This window comes from Aulonocara sp. 'chitande type north' Nkhata Bay, linkage group LG12 (genome assembly GCF_057382095.1).
Source record: "Aulonocara sp. 'chitande type north' Nkhata Bay isolate Kocher_YH1m ecotype deep benthic linkage group LG12, A_spYH_male_GT1.1, whole genome shotgun sequence".
Classification (NCBI taxonomy): Eukaryota; Metazoa; Chordata; class Actinopteri; order Cichliformes; family Cichlidae; genus Aulonocara; species Aulonocara sp. 'chitande type north' Nkhata Bay.
The window spans coordinates 31,818,728-31,835,237 of NC_141355.1; the positions used below are offsets into that span (position 1 = coordinate 31,818,728).

Consider the following 16,510-nt stretch of genomic DNA (forward strand, 5'->3'; position numbering starts at 1 on the left):
TGCTCTTGCTGAACAGTGCTGCACAGGGCCCTGTTCCAAAGGGCTTCGGAGTTGACGTAAAGCGGCGATGTATGTCGGCAACCTTCCGATTACAAGGCGAACTCCCAACTCTTGAGCCACGATCGCCCCAAAGACTACAATGAGAATAGAAACAGAGCAGTGTGGCTGGTTAAGTGGTGCAGTTGATAATGAGAAACATGCTTTCATTTTGTACTTTTTTAGTATGAGTACTATTCATTGTGAGATGAGGAATGGCTGCATTCACCGCATTATAAGATCGTGAAAGATAAACTCTTAAGCCCCTTCTCGTTTGAGAGATGGTCGTTCCTTTTTTACACAAACGGCCTCCTGCTTAAAGCAGGATATCTGCCTCGAAAGGATTTGCGCATCATGAACATATAAAGAGTGAATTTGAAACATATTGAGCAAAAACTGCTGTGAAGATGTGATATGTGACACAAATCTAGATCCTTTATTTTTTTTCCTAGAATGTTTTAGCTTTCATCTTGTTGTAAAAGCCAGACCCTCTGCAAAAGTCTGCAACATCAGTATAAAATTTCTCTGGGATACCAAGGTGATATTGGTAAAACAAAGCTTTTCTTGCTTTCTTTGTGACCTGTGCAGCTCAGCAAGCATCGTCACTGCAAGCACGTGGCCAACTGCCTGCGATAGAAACCGAGCCTGAAAAAAGGATTTCTGTTATAAGTTTTTAATAACAATAGCGCCCATTTATTTAAATATGCGGTGCTATATAACACTTACAGTATGGAGGATTTGTTAATACCTTTCATTGGACATTATAATACCTATATCGCCGGCCATAGAAACAGAAAACAACACCATCACAAAAACAGAAAAGACTTTTAAAAGGGGGGCTTGGCGTTAAGGTATGAAATCTACGTACTTCCGGTTACTGTTTCCCCAGATTTCACAATGAACTAAGCGTGGAAGTAAAAAAAACAACAACAAAAAACTCCATACGTTTTCGTGAATATTAACAAACACACATTTTTTTAAATCAAATTGATAAAATTAAAAAAAATACAATTAAGAAATCCTAGTTCGTATTAAACCAAAATATCCTGTCGTTATATCGAATCTCGTGTAACTGCTGGAAAAAAACATTATAACTGATATTTTAATTAATTACACAGCGGAGGTAGTTTTCAGGTAGTTTTATTTTGAAGGGTTGGTGAATTCTACGGAAGTGAAGATGTTTTGTTGCGGTGGCGGAAGCACAGGCCAGGGAGAGTCACACTCGCGGGAAAAATGGCGGAAACGTGTTCCGTGTTCATGCGACTTCCAGCAGCGGTTCAAAACGGTGCCTCCTAAGCCTTGTCCTGTTTTTGTGTGCATGCGTGAGTAAAAACCTTGCGTGCATCGCGCACTTTAGCGAGTTGCACATTTCGGCATTTTGTTAAAATAGGTAGGATCTGTTTATTCGGTTGACTCGTTTTACGTCTCCTTCCTGTTGAATATGCTACACTGAAAGTTAAATAGAGGTGTTGAGTTCTTTGTGCTGCCATATTTAAAGATAATATTAGCAAAGCGTACAATCTCGCTCTCTCGCTCTCTTTTTTAAGTATTCACTTGTGTGTATAACTTAATAACGGATAACGAAGTAGTGTCGGATTATGTTGTGCTGCTTCTGTGCCTTGAGAAAAATAATAATCTGTTTTTTCAGTTGTCTAGGTGTGTCACTTAATGTGTAAGGCTGTGGGTTAAAAGAGGCATGCAAGATGGAAAACGGTATGTATCACAGAGGTATGCAACGTCTTTGTGAATAGATACTGACCTATGCTGATCTATACTGGTCTGTTGCCTGCCCCCTCAGATACAGTGGAGTGCTCCACCTCTGGCCACATCAAGCAAGTCATCAGCCAAGCAGTCACTGAAGAATCCCAAGTTAAGGCTTTCCATTGTAGTCACTGTGTGCTGGTCTTCAAATCGAAGGTGTACCTTTTTGAACACCTCAACAAGGTGCATGGCCTCAATACAGAAATTTCTCTCAGAGAGGCTGGTTTATGCCCTGGGACTGACAAAGCCAACACAGAGAACAGCAGCAGCAGTTCAGGAGATGATTTTAAATGCCAGAGGTGTGATTTTAAAGCTTGTAGTTGGGATGGTTTAAGTGAACACGAGGAACTGTGTCACAAAACTTCAGAAAATCCTAACGTGTCAGGAGGTGTCATCATTTCAGAAAACCTCGACAGCACTTTAAGTGTCATTTCAGCAAACCAGAACAATGAAGCTGCAGGAACATCGGAAGATCCATCAGTTCTTTCAGATATTTCTACCTCAGAAGGGAAATGCACGTTAAAGGACCTGAAAACCTACAAGAGGCCATTGCAAACCATTACAAAGTACTTCTCAGTGTCATCTGAATCAAATGCAATGACTGCTGAAAAATTAGCTGATGGAACCAAAGGAACTATCATTTTGCAGGAATCTCCTTCAAGCTCCTGTCCAAACAGTAGTGGTGTGTTCAAAGTCACAGCAAAGTCTGTGATAGATATCACCGGAAGTAAGTCGTACCATTTTTTGCACACTGACTTGACTACTGATTTGACACCATCTAAAACTCCGGAACAATTCAGAAAAGAAACTGTTCCTGACAGTGCTGTGAAGAGATCCAGTGGTAAAAGTTTAAAAAGTCATCCTGTCAAAAAAGCCAAGTTGGATAACGAAGAGATGCTCACGGAAAAAGAAAATGAAAGACAGCAGTCATCCAGCAGCAACGAGTTTTCATTTGAAGTCAGCGAAGATGAAGACGAGGCAGACGTGGCAAAAGTGTATTCTTGTAAACATTGTGACTACAGTGACGTGGGCATCAGGCGAATTTCTGCCCATTATCAAAGTGACCACCCTTATATCAGATACAATTCTGTCTACATTCAGGACGCAAGTGATCACAGTGCCACCTTTCGTTGCTTGGAGTGTCCAGTTGAGTTTTTAAGCACAGCTGACCTCAAGAGGCACTACTTGGAAAATCATCCAGATGCCCCAGATGTATTTGCCATGAAATCATGTGGCCTCAGTTTGGTTTTCAAATGCTTTCTTTGTAAATTTACTACCAATCTATTGAAGTCTTTGAAAGAACATTACAAGGCAAAGCATGCAACATATGAAGTGGAGAATTCCTTATTGTTCTGCAGATATTCAATGTCTGAATCCCAAAAGGAATCGTCTCAGCTGAGTTTAGAAAAATCAGATGGAATTTCTCCTGAGCGTGCCCACACATCCCAAAATTCTTCTTCTAAAAGAGCAGACATGGCCTTGTATAAATGCCAGAAATGCATGTTTAGTCACAGGTCAGTTGTTGCTATGCATGTTCACTACCAAAAAAGCCACCCAGATGAAGTAATCACATTAGATAAAATCAAACAGTCAGCTTGTCCCACATCACATGCAGCATCAGAGATGACATCTGAGAAGTGTTCAGATTCTGTGATTGTAGTAGATCATTCAGAGACCACACCAGAAGCCTGTAAGAATCGTTCAGAATCTTCCCAAACCACGAAAGGGGAATCTTCGAAGTTTCCAACAAAATCCAGTAATGAAATTACTACTGGACTGGACATTTCCTCATCCAGTTTACCAAATGAAACATTTTACTGCCAGTTCTGCAGTTACACAAGTACCAAGGTTAAGAGTATCCTTGGTCATCACAATGCAAAACATTCTATGGATGCACCAATAGGTACTGATGATGTCCTATGGTATAGTGCTGAGATGCAGAAACGTCAGAGTGAATCTAAGATGTCAAAAAGTCCTTCATCTTCCCAATTTAATACTAGTAAACAAGTGAAGATGTGTAGGGAAAAAGAAGATCTGTATAAGGAGGATTACACAGCAGATGCCTCCGAAACAGGAGAGAGACAGAACAAGTCCTACGCATGTCCAGAAAACTTGTTTTATTGCCACAAATGCAACTTCGGAAATCCGTCTGTAAAAGGAGTAATTAACCATCAGGCCAAGGTTCATCGAAAGTGTAATTCCAGCACTAAGTGTGTTCTTGAATATACAGCTTTAATCCATGATGAAATCAGGAAAGCAAATGCAAAGGATTCCTCTTCTTCCCATCTACCTCTTCCTATAATAAATGAAGGCGAAGAAAAAGCTTTTTTTTGCCACTTTTGTAACTACAGGCATAGTACTTTGGATCAGGTAATGCGCCATTACAGCAAAACACATCATGGATTTAAGGCGAAGCCTTCAGAAATCCTTCTGCATACATCTAAGATCCACGATCAGGCACAGAAATCTCCTCTAACATCCACTCAAAATGAAGAAGCTGCTCAGGAAATCCTCAAGATGAAAATGAAAAAGAAAAAAACAAAGAAGCATTCAAAATCTTTGGTCATTTCAGCAACACCCTCAGTGACAACCCCACACACAAAGAGGTCCCTGAACTGTTACTCATGCGCATACAAAACTGACGTGATATATGCTCTGAAGACGCATTTAAGGAAAATTCACAAAGTAAAGCGTACAGTCACAGATATTTTAAGATATTATTTTAGACAAGGATCATTAGAGCGCGGCTATTATTGTGAATTCTGTGTTTTCAGACATGAAAAAGCTGCAGCAGTTTATGAGCACTACCAGGAACGCCACCTAGGACGTGTCCCCTGCGTTGAGTATGTAAGTTCTCGGTTATATGCTGGTCCTGGAATGGTCCATTGTAAAAAGAAGAAGCCTGATCTAGAGCAGAGTGGAGGCAATGGCACTGAAAACAGATTGCTATCCCAAAGATCCGGACAAAATAAAGCTGGTTTGTCTTGCAAAAGATGCTCTTTTAAATCTAACTCTTTGTCAGATCTGGCACACCATTACCGAATGGTTCATCCTTTGAGTGCAAAACTTTCCAAGAAAACAAACGCAAGCTGGCGGGTGCAAGACCAAAGTGACAGACCTGGCTCATTTGACTCCTACCAGTTTGGTAAATCACAGGATGAAGCAAAGGCGTCCTCCACAGTGTTCAAGTGCCTTTACTGCTCTGCAAATTTTAATAGCAAACACGGTCTCCATATTCACTGTGGAATGAAACACCCGGAAGTTGTAATCAAAAAATTTGAACAAGAACAAAAACCAAAAAAGCAGCTCCAAAAACGTCTGCATGTCTTTAAGTGTCCGTATTGTACCTACGTCAATACCGTTTATCAGGGTGTTCTCACTCACTGCCAGATGAAGCATCCCAACCTCCCATCCAGGGCCGATAGTCTCCATGTGGATATGGTGTATGTTGAAAATTTGGACGAAACCCGGAAAAGCAGTCCTCCTGGTGAGACTTTGAAACTTTGTGGGCACATGTGTAAAACCTGTCCCCAAATCTGCGCAACCCTGGAGAAACTGAACAAACACTGCGAGCGAGACCACAAGAAGACTGGTGCAAGCACAGCACAAAGCACGGCCAAACCTGCTCCTAAGCCATTAGTTAAAAGTAAAATACTTCTATCTAAAGCCTACAGTACACATGGATCTGTATCAAAGACTTCAGTTTTAAGCAAGAAAATCTATGCCGTGATCAACTGCCAGCACTGTTCTTACACATGCACCACCAAACTTGCTCTTGGTCGCCATTTGCTTGCTAACCACAAGCATACTATTTCAAAGGACTGCGTATACAAATGTGTGCTGTGTTCTAAAGTTTACTTCAGGAAAAAGCATCTTGGAGGCCACTATGCAGTGACGCATGGAAAGGAGGCTTATTTAAAATACTACGTGCCCATATACAAACAGCCTCTCAAGAAGACAGCGCCATCGCCGTTTGAAGACCCATCAACTCAGCAACAAGAAAAAGCCTCTGAGACATTTAAGTCTAGCATAACAGCAGAAGAAAGCCTCTTGATCTACAAGTGTCCAAACTGTCCATATGTGAATGCTAGCTACCACGGGACCCTCACTCACTGTCAAATGAAGCATCCAGCAATTGTAGTCCGGGCAGATGAACTTGAGACAGGTGAAGTCTTTGTATCAAACATGGTCAATTGTACTTTAGGAAAAGGTTCTAATGAAAGAGGGTACTTGTGTAAAAAATGTTCACAAATCCATGGATCACTGACAAAACTCAATGCTCACTGTAAGAGGGTTCATCATGACACAGAAGTGTATGAGCACACAGACACTGAAAGCCAGCCGGTTCACACATCTCAGGGCTCAGCATGGGAGGATGCCTCTGTGAAAAACAAAACTTCGAGAGAAGTAAGCATTGCGGAAAGTAGACAGGCTCCACAAACGGAAACTCCTGAGGCATCCCCATCAACTTTGCTGTCCGGCCTCCGCAGCAACAAACAGTTGTACAAGTGCCAGATGTGCACCTATAAAGGACTGTATCGAAAATACCTCCAGTGCCACTACAAAAATACTCACAAATTGGATGCAGTCAGTATTTACAAACTTCTTGAGAAATATAATAAGCGTAAATGGAACTTTCCCAGCAACATACTTAAATCAGGCAACAGCACAAAGGTTAAATGTTTGAAATGTCCAGAATTAACATTCAAGTCGTCGCAGCTGCTCATTGACCACTATAGTACTTTTCACCGCTCAGAGTGGAAATTGGACTTTACTGTGTTGTCACTAGGATCGACGAAAAAGAAAACCACAGGGGTTTACAAATGTGACCACTGCAACACACAATTAAATGGGATTAGAAAGTTGTGTTATCACATGGATCGCCACAGAGCAAGGATGCTAGAGAAGGCCAAGGCTGCGCAGAGAAAGGAGTCGCTTATTAGCACAACACTAGAGCAAGAATCCAGTGAGGTAAGTTGACGCTGTAATTCCTGTCTACGCTCTTTGTCTTCTGATCTACTCGTGTTATTTGACCATTACTGTGATTTTTTTTTTTTTTTTTTTTCCAGCCCTGCAGGCAAGATGAAACGACCACATTGGAAACTGTGAACGAGGTTAATCGTTGGAACGGGACACCAGTACAGAGCGCCGCTACATCAGAACTCTCTGATGTACAGCAGCCAGAACTAGAATCGAATGGAGACAAACACACGTGTAGACAGTGCGGCCGGATGTTTATGTCATTGAAAGGCTTGCATTCCCATGAGCACAGCCACGCAGCCCTGGCAGCCATCAAGAAATTGGACAATAGCTCCACATCTGGATTAAAACACAAGTAAGAACTTTGGGCTTTTTTTATTGTTAAAAACTAAACTAAAAAAAAGTATTAATAATGCTATTAAAGCAGTCACCCCATTTTGCCACGCTTTTTTTTTTTTTTTTGTGGGCTCACTTAAAAAGTAACATAGACAAATGGAAATTTTAGCAGTTGGTCTTGTTTAGTCTGAAAAAGTACAGTGCCTATCTGGGTATTGGAAAACCTTTGCAGAAAAGCTTCTTTATCTCAACATTTTCACTTCCTGGTTAAATAAAAAGTTAGACTCCCCTTTCCCGCTTTCCTCAATTCCACCTCTATCCACTCCTGTATAACTTTAAACTGCACAAGAAGACCGTTTCCTCATAAATCGAAACAATGGCTTTCTGACAAGAGAACCAAAGTCAAGAAATTATACCTCCTTTACAGATTTTAGGAGTTACTTCATCTACTCTCTGTTTGACTAATGTATCTTTCGCAGGCTTGTTGAAATTGAATTTTGATTGCTTTGTTCGTTAAAGCAAGTCCCAAACACCCCAAGCTGTATTTTTTGTGAGAGTTGAATGATTGTGAACCTTTTTTTTTTTCTTTTTACCTCACCAGCATTAGCAAATATCTCATCCACAAATCTGGAACTCTGAGACCTTTTCTGTGTAGTTGCTGTACCTATCGGACAACAGTCTTTGGCCTCTGGAGGAGTCATTTTATGAAAAAGCATAATGGTAAGAACTCATTTGTAAGATCACCAGTGGTATCTTATGAGCATTAAGTGTCAAATGCATTGTCTTTGATCTGCGAACGTTGATTTCAAAATCACCAGAATTTTTAAAATTAGTCTTTTGTTGTAGATTATTAGCATAAGTTTTCTGTATGCTGGATTTGGTCAAGTTAATATGAGTTGTCGCAGGTGCATTTTATATTAGAAGCTGACTTTAACTGTTCAGACTGGGATGGTTTTGGCTTAGTTTTAAAGACAGCCACATCTTTCACAAGAAGGGGTTTGAGAGATTTCGTGTGGCTTTATGTCTGCGTTTATGTCTTTCCTTTTTCATTTGGTTATTCTTTTGCTGAATGCTTAGATCTCATCATGGCTGCAGCTGAGACTGAAGACAAAGATGAGAGTGAAGAGAGGTTTAAGGAGTCCTCTAATTCATCAGAGAAAATGAACAGCTTGCCTGAAATTGATGAGCGACCTGAACTGATTAAAGGCAAGTCATATCTCATGTTTTTTTGTGTGTGTGTGCGTTTGTTTGTTTGTTTTTTAAACTTGGTCTTGGTTTTCATAAAACAAACAGTTTTTGGTTTTGTAGCAGTACTAACAGACTGTGGGTCCTTGAAACTTTGACAGGATCTCTGTACTTGGAGCCCCCAGATGTGCGGCGCCAGTTAAACCACTACACCATGATGGCACAGAGCAGCATCAAATCTAAAGTGAACGTGCAACTTTCAAAATTACCTGAGAACAGCGTGCTTCACTGTGAGTTCTGCAATTTCAGCACTGGACACCTGTCTAGTATCCGGCGGCACTACCTAAATCGGCATGGAAAGAAAATCCTCAGATGTAAAGACTGCAACTTTTTCACAGGTTTAAGGTAAGGTGCTGCAAGAGTTTGTATTTTGCTGTGTACAAAAGATTTTTGGCCTTTTTTTTTTCTTTAATAAAATTTAGTGTGTTACTAAAAATCTGCAAATTGTAATTAATACTTTTAATTCTGCATCATCACAGATGTGCAGGATCTGACTAGTTTCTATAGTCAGGTGACATAATGCATTCCTGGTTTGCCTCAAGCAGGAGACACAAATCCCTTTGGGGTGGCATCGGGAAGAGAATCTGGCATAAAAGTGTGCTAAATCAAACATGCCGCGCTATCTGCTGTTTGAACCCTTTTTGAAGAAGAAGCTTCTTTTATTCAAATTTAGACATTGTTGTCAATTATTTTAGATGTATGGAAATAACTTGGATGAGTGTTATGAGGTATTTGACTTGACAGACATCTTGAATTTGTCATTTCTACTCATTACTCAACACGAGTTGTCACCAAACACCGACAGATTTGCAATGTTATCACTGATTTCTCCTGTTGTCATTAGGAAAACTCTGGAAATGCACATGGAGACGGGTCACTCTACCTGCCAGTCAAAGCCTACTCATCAGAAGGACCTCTGCTGCCCTTTCTGTCTGTACCAAACTAAGAACAAGAACAACATGATTGATCACATTGTCTTGCATCGTGGTATGTTGGAGCATTTGCAGGATTTGTAGGAACGTGTTCTGCTTTCCGATACCTGACACTGTCACACAAGCATTCCCTTTTTTCCTTTTTTTTTTCTTTACAGAGGAACGTGTAGTGCCAATAGAGGTTCGTCGCCCCAAACTGTCACGTTACCTTCAAGGCATCATCTTTCGCTGTCACAAATGTACTTTCACCAGTGGCAGCCCAGAAAACCTGCATTTGCACATGATGAGGCACGATGACATCAAACCCTACAAGTGTCGGCTGTGCTATTTCGACTGCACCCGGCTGAGTGATTTGGAGGCACACCTGAGCGATAAGCATCAGGTCAGGATTTCTCTAAAGCCTTCTGTGCATCCTTGGAATTCCTTTGGGTCAAAAAACGTTGTTTCTTTAACTGATGGGCTGACAGTGCTCTTGTTCTACACACTGCTGTCATAACCATGAAGATTTAGAAAATCAAGAGAATATGAAGTTGAATGAAGAATGAAGTTATTTAAGCCTATAAAAAACGTAAGCAGCAATTAGATGTCAGACGTCAACATGTCTGATATTTGAAGGGAGTAGCCAACGAAAGAGAGTGGGAGCATACATCCTAAAAATATGAATAGATATAAAAATGAACATAAAGAATTCATCAGAATGACATTTTTAAATGTCAACCATGTATCTTGTTTAGTAGCACTGCATCACTTTCACAAGCTACATATAGACAGTGGACTTACTTTTGCAAAAGAATGGTTTTATTCACATATCACATTCGCTACGGAGACATTGGCACTGGGCCATTTGATTCCTTTAGTCTGAATGTTTTTGTAGTTCAAAAACTTTGCCACAAATCGGTTTAATATTGATTAAGGTTGTGTCTGTGAAGGTTCTCAGTCATCCAGGTCATTGTAGTCTAAGGAGCTTGGAAAGAAAAGCGTCTGGACTTCTTTGAGTTGCTTGAAGAGCCAACCTTTACATGGAGGAAGTGGAAAGAAAGGCTCTTGGCTCTTTTAAAGGGAGAGTACCCAGCCATTGGTACAGATATGTAGATGGCACCTGGGTCAAAATCAAAAGACAAGAAGTGGAATCCTTATATCCTAGAAGTGGAATCCTATAAAGTCAGCAAAGATGCACAGAAAAGAAGATCAGACACCAGCGAGGGAGGATAAGAAAGACAGACGCAACAACATTGTCATCCCCTATGTAGCCGGTGTATCAGAGAAACTCAAGGTTCTCTCCAAGCACGACATCCCAGTGTACTTCAGACCCAGCAACACACTCAGACAGAAACTGGTTCACCCGAAAGACAAAACTCCTAAACACAAACTTAACAACGTGATGTATGCTGTACAGTGCAGCGAGGAATGCCCAGACCTCTACATCGGCGAGACCAAACAGCCACTTCACAAGCGCATAACACAACATAGAAGAGCCACCTCCACTGTACAAGACTCAGCAGTTCATCTGCATCTAAAGGACAAAGGTCACTCTTTCGAGGATGCCAACGTTCACATTTTGGACAGAGAATACAGATGGTTTGAAAGAGGAGTGAAAGAAGCCATTTACGTCCACTGTGAGCGAGCATCTTTGAACAGAGGCGGTGGTTTATGACACCAACTGTCTGCCATCTATAATCCAGTTTTGAGATCCCTTCCCAGATGCCTTAACGCCCACTCACATCCTGGGCCATCTGACCTCAGGAAATCACATGATAGGGTGGGGCCAGGCTTCACAATGAGCTCACCCGAAACCCTGGCTGATTGTGACCCACACCCGCTTTCACACCTTGGCTCATATGATTAGGTAGAGGATCATCAGGGGGTCCTTTGTCCCTCTGTGGGGGGAAACTCCCACTGGGTTTAAATCTGGGTCTCTCCACCATTTGACCCTTAGAACTGAAGAAGCTTCTCGGATGAGAGGTGAAACGTCTTCAAGCAACTCAAAGAAGTCCAGACGCTTTTCTTTGCAAGCTCCTTAGATTGATTAAGGTTGCACCTAATGGAGTGATGCAGTGCATATCCTACCCCAATTCCTTGGCTATTGAAAAGTGCTACATTTACGGGGATTAAACCATAGGTAATGTCAAAGATGGACATGGACAACTACTGTGACATTATCCGTTGGTTTCTGAAATTGTGTTTTGATACCCCAAGATTAGCATTTTCACCACAACCATCTTAGTTTCAAAGAATAAGATGTGGTGAGAAGGAGAGGGACTGACTGTGAAACTGCTATCTCTATGCAGTAAGCAGACAAAAGATAATCCAACATTTTTAAGCAATTTAAACATGATTTGCAAAATAGTTGTAATAATGTTTTACCACCCTGGGGCACCTCTGTCAGTGCGCCCCAGGGTGGCTGTGGCTACAATGTAGCTTGCCATCACCAGTGTGTGAATGTGTGTGTGAATGGGTGGATGACTGGATATGTAAAGCGCTTTGGAGTCCTTAGGGACTAGAAAAGAGCTATACAAATGCAGGCCATTTACCATTTTTTTTATTCAGTATGCCTCCAAAATCAGGGACTAAGCCCATAAACTCACCACGAAAGTGTTTACCATGTCATGTCTGGCTTCCCATAAACTATAGGACTGGGAGTCTTATCTCAACCCCATAACTCCAAGTGTATTATATTGGATAAATGAGTTTTTGAGGCTTCTACATCATCAGGGCCCCACCCTCACCCCAATATAATGTGATGGAAAAGTGTATCATAATTTGGACCTTGATTCTGTCTATGCAGGTCGTGAGGAATCATGAACTCGTGGGTCAGGTGAGCCTTGATCAGCTGGAGGCAAGCGTTGGTAATGTGCCAGTAACAAAAGAGGAACAGTTGTCTAACATGGACCAGCTCGATGAGGACAGAGAAGATGTAGAAATGGAGGACCTTTTTGCAGACTGTGATGAGGTTCCACAAGCTGAGAACCTGGAAGAAAACTATACCACAGAGAAAAGTGCACTCCAGATCAGGGAATGCCAGGAAACCAACGGAGAAAGTCCTGGCCAGACTTCCGAATCAGGCATTCAACGTGAAAATGCAAAACCAAACTCTACTGTCCAACAAGAGCTGCAAAAACAAGCGGAGCTTGTGCTGCTAGAGACTGCAAGAGAACAGGAGACAGGAAATGTGGAACAAAGTGTAAGAGAAGTGAAAATTACAGATACCCCATGTGAGGATTACGGCAATCCAGAGGAAGAGAGGCAGACATATGAAAACCAAGCCCAACCTGAATTCACAGAATCTGGAGACAAACAACAAATGGAGACAGGAAATGATTTCAAAGTGGATGAAGAAACACCAGCTCAAAAGCAAGACGTTAAAGCACTTGAGCATAAAACACTGAACATTGAGGCAAAGGTAGAAGATGACATACTGCGTCATATCTTACAGTTGGCCAATGATGACAGCAAGATGCATAACAAGGCAGATGAGGGTAAAACGGTCAAGATGGAGAAGGGCACTGAGGCAAGTGATATCCCATTAGCTGAAGAGAGCAACTTCCCTTTGTTCCAGAATCCAAAGAGTCAAGTTGGTATAGAGGCAAATTCAGCCTTAACAAAGCTAAATGTTGCACATGTAAATAACACGAGGACAAAGGAGAGTTTAAAAATTGAAAGACATATGTTAACCCTCCCGCCCACTTGTGCACGACTTAAGATGATCACCGGCGATATTTTAGGTGTCTCGTTTACAAAATTAAAGCGGGAAGAAGTGCACACTCAGCAAAGCAGTGAACAGGAACCTAAACCTTGCACAGAAATACCAGTACTTGAGAAAGAATGTCTGAAGAAGGAAGTGCACTCTCCTGAATGCTTCAAGGAGGAAGAAGAGAACGGTACTTTCGAGCAGAAGCAGAACCAAGAATCTGAGATGCTCACAGAAGACGAGGAACGACACCAAGATCAGGCGCCTGGTGACCACGACGGGATGAAGGATGATGATTGTCTGCAAGAGCCTGAAGGTAAAAAGAAATTATGAGTGAATTAAAATATTAGTTTTTGTGCATTTTTGTAAGCAAAACACATATTTTAAGTACACTTAAAAGTACACTCTTAAGTACACTTTAACACTTGTTTAAAGTACAGAAAAAGAGATGGTAAATGCAGATATTGGGCAACATCAATGATAGAGTTATGAAAATAAAAGTGCTCCCTCTTTGAATTGTAAGGTTTTATGTGTCAGGACTTTAGATAAGTACAATTAAAGATGAACTATTATGTCATTAATAATTTAACAAAAAATGAGCCAAAATGCAGAAGCAGTGTGGAAAAACTAAAAGAGCCATCTTTGCTGCGTCTATAGGATGTAAGAAGGTAAGTAACAGCCAGATGCTACAATCATCAGCAAGTATGGTGACCTCTATGAAAACAAATTGTCTGGCAGTTCATTGATCTGATTCACATGTGTGATAAAACAATGCACAAGGCGAAGATGCTCAGACAAACCAAAGAAATATATGTAGAAGAGCTACATCTGAGACTCTAAAGCAGGGGTGTCAAGCTCAGATACACAGTGGGCCAAAATTCAAAACTGGAACAAAGTCGCAGGCTAACGTTAATATTTATTGAAATATATTTATTCCTCCAGATCAAATCAAATTCAAATTCAAATTTTATTTGTCACGTACACAGTCATACACAGTACGATATGTAGTGAAATGCTTGGACAACTGCTCGTGACCTAAAGAGAACAAAAAAGGAAAAGGCTATGAATAAGATAGGAAATAAATATGAAAAATTAAAAAGGGTAAATTTAACTAGGAAGGAATAAAATATAAATTAAGGTTAAAAATGAAATAACTGTACAACACAAATTAGAATGAAGGGTAAATTTAACTGGGAAGAATAAGATAAAGATAAATATATAAATTAAAGTTGAAAATAAAATAACTGTACAACAAAATACACAATACACAATATTGTGTATTGTGATATAAGAATGAATCTTTTCTTATGGACTCAAACACGTTTTGCTGAAAAACTGAATATGGAACAAACAAAGCTTAATACTAAACAATATATATATTAGCTGTATAATACCAGTAGGCCATCTTTGATAGTCATTTGGTATGGCTTCGTGGCCCAAATGTAATTAGGCTGTGGGCCAAATTTGGCCCGCGGGCCAGAGTTTGACACCTATGCTCTAAAGGGTTAAATAGCGATGTCTAGCAATACTGCAAAGCATCACATTTGGAGAAAACCAAACAGGATAACAGCACAAGCACCTTGCAGCACCTGTCAAGCAGGGTGGTGGAGGGGCGATGATTTAGGCTCGTTTCCAATCCACAGGACTGGCTGTGCTTAAATGAATGCCTGAAAACCTCAAACTGAACTGAAGCAATGTTGTAAAGACTGATAAAGTCATACAGACGATGAATGCTGTTAAGAATGGTTCTAGAAGATACTGAATATAAGGTGTACTTACTTTTTCACACACTGCTTCTGCATTTTGGCTGAGTTTCTGTTAAATAAATGTAATATTAGTAATACATATAGTGTATTACATATATACAGTGTTGTTATATTTTCTTATTATGTGCTGATATGTAAATCCTTAGAGTTGAAACAGGGTGTACTTTCTTTTTCACATGACTGTATCTTAGTGCATTCCTAATATTAATTTGAAAAATTAAATGAAAAAAAACAGGACTGTGTGTGATTACAGACAAATCTGATGATAAAAAGTGATTCAAAAGGAGATGATCTATGTGTGTGATCATTGTTTATTTAGTCGTTCAAGCAAAAAATATGAGAACTTCTCGGGTTTTTCTTAAGTTCTAATGGTAATTTTTTACTCTTTTTCTGAGCTTTTATCTACTTTTTTGTGATAACTAACTGTAGGTAAGTATTGGGTTGTGAACATAAATAGATTTTGAGGAATCTTCGGTATGGGATAATTACGTTGTTGATTTGTTTTGTTTTGTCCCCTCCCTCAGATACAACAACAACAAAAGAACCTGCTGAAGTCCTGTGCTCCTCGGTTACAGAGCAGAAACGATTTACTTGTGAGTTCTGTGGAAGAAATTTGGTGAACAGCTCTGAACTGAAGCGTCACGTCATGCGGCATGGAATCTAACAGTCTTTTCCACGTTTTTTTTATTTGGGTTTCCATTTTATGGAAAGTTCCTTCCAGTGTTGTGTTGAGTTACGCATTTTAGATTTTGTTATTCTCATATCTTATCTAACTGTACGTTTACATATTTACGTTTCCTTTTTTGTGCATTTTTAAACTTCTTCCTATAAAATGCTTTTATGGTAAAGCTGTTAAACATAGATGTGATTCAGTAAATAAAACTTTGAACCAATATGGTGAATGTATTATGTGTGACACACTGTATTTAAAATCTTTAGAAATTTTTTTGTATTTTTTTTTAAACACTAATGGATAATGGCCGTGATCAACTGTCATCAAGAGTTCATTTTTATTCCTGTAGTTTGTGCAGGGAGGTATTATTTACGAGAAGTTATTACTGTAAAATCTGCAGAAACCTCTACACTGTGAACTAATTTTACATGAAAACGTTTACATAGAGTTAAATGCCACAAACTGAACCAACTTCCATAACAGAAAGTTCATTAAATGCTGCCTTCAGGTGTTGTTTGGTATTTCAACACACTTTTATTGTGTATTTTGTACTGAAAAGGAAAATAGTTGACAGTAAAATATCAGTATTTAGTTTGGTATTCCATGTTAACAATTTTTATTTTTTTTATTTTATTTTTTTTAATACTTCAATTTGTTTTGAATTTAAAGTGTGTTTGCAGCACCTGATATTTATTTTCCTCCTAGCTTAGAGTGGCGCCTTCTATGAAAGTGGTGAATTTAAACATTTTTAGTTAATTTTACCATTACAGTAGATGTCACTGGTGTCAGAAAAGGCAGTACATCTGAAGATACAGACTTGTGCACAATAGGTCATAAATGATTAATAAATGGTCCATTTTTTTTCAATTTCTTGAACAACAGCAAAAAACGGACACAGGCTGGACCAAGAACTAATCAGGGACATTTACAGAAGACTGAAACACAGTTCAAGTTTAAAAACTTAATGTGTTATGAGACCACGTGTGTTCATATCCTTGTATTATAAAACATGGATGCTTTGTATTAAAAGTGTTGCCCTGTAGCAAAAATCAAATAGTGCATTAAGAAAATATAATCTGGTTACAACAATAAA

At 39.8% G+C, this 16,510-nt stretch overlaps 1 protein-coding gene across 2 annotated transcripts; it reads left to right on the forward strand.

Moving 5' to 3' along the window:
- Positions 1–1,219: 1,219 nt before the first annotated feature.
- On the forward strand, positions 1,220–16,510 carry LOC147317787 (zinc finger protein 462-like). Of its 2 annotated transcripts, none has more exons than XM_086315108.1 (11): positions 1,220–1,321; positions 1,685–1,749; positions 1,835–6,768; positions 6,867–7,132; positions 7,715–7,833; positions 8,191–8,319; positions 8,460–8,703; positions 9,203–9,345; positions 9,449–9,672; positions 12,076–13,294; positions 15,269–16,510. In XM_086315108.1, exons 2-11 carry the CDS (start codon positions 1,740–1,742, stop codon positions 15,406–15,408), a joined length of 7,428 nt encoding a protein of 2,475 aa, XP_086171234.1. In that variant the 5' UTR covers positions 1,220–1,321; positions 1,685–1,739; the 3' UTR covers positions 15,409–16,510. The 2 variants fall into 2 exon arrangements, with proteins under 2 accessions (XP_086171234.1, XP_086171233.1); XM_086315107.1 differs by having other exon boundaries at positions 1,231–1,358.

Bases quoted from the DNA above. Each gene is read 5' to 3' on its own strand.
- LOC147317787 (XM_086315108.1), top strand. The intron at 7,834-8,190 runs GTAAGAACTCAT...CTGAATGCTTAG, and splicing joins TTTTATGAAAAAGCATAATG to ATCTCATCATGGCTGCAGCT. The intron at 13,295-15,268 runs GTAAAAAGAAAT...CCCCTCCCTCAG, and splicing joins TTGTCTGCAAGAGCCTGAAG to ATACAACAACAACAAAAGAA.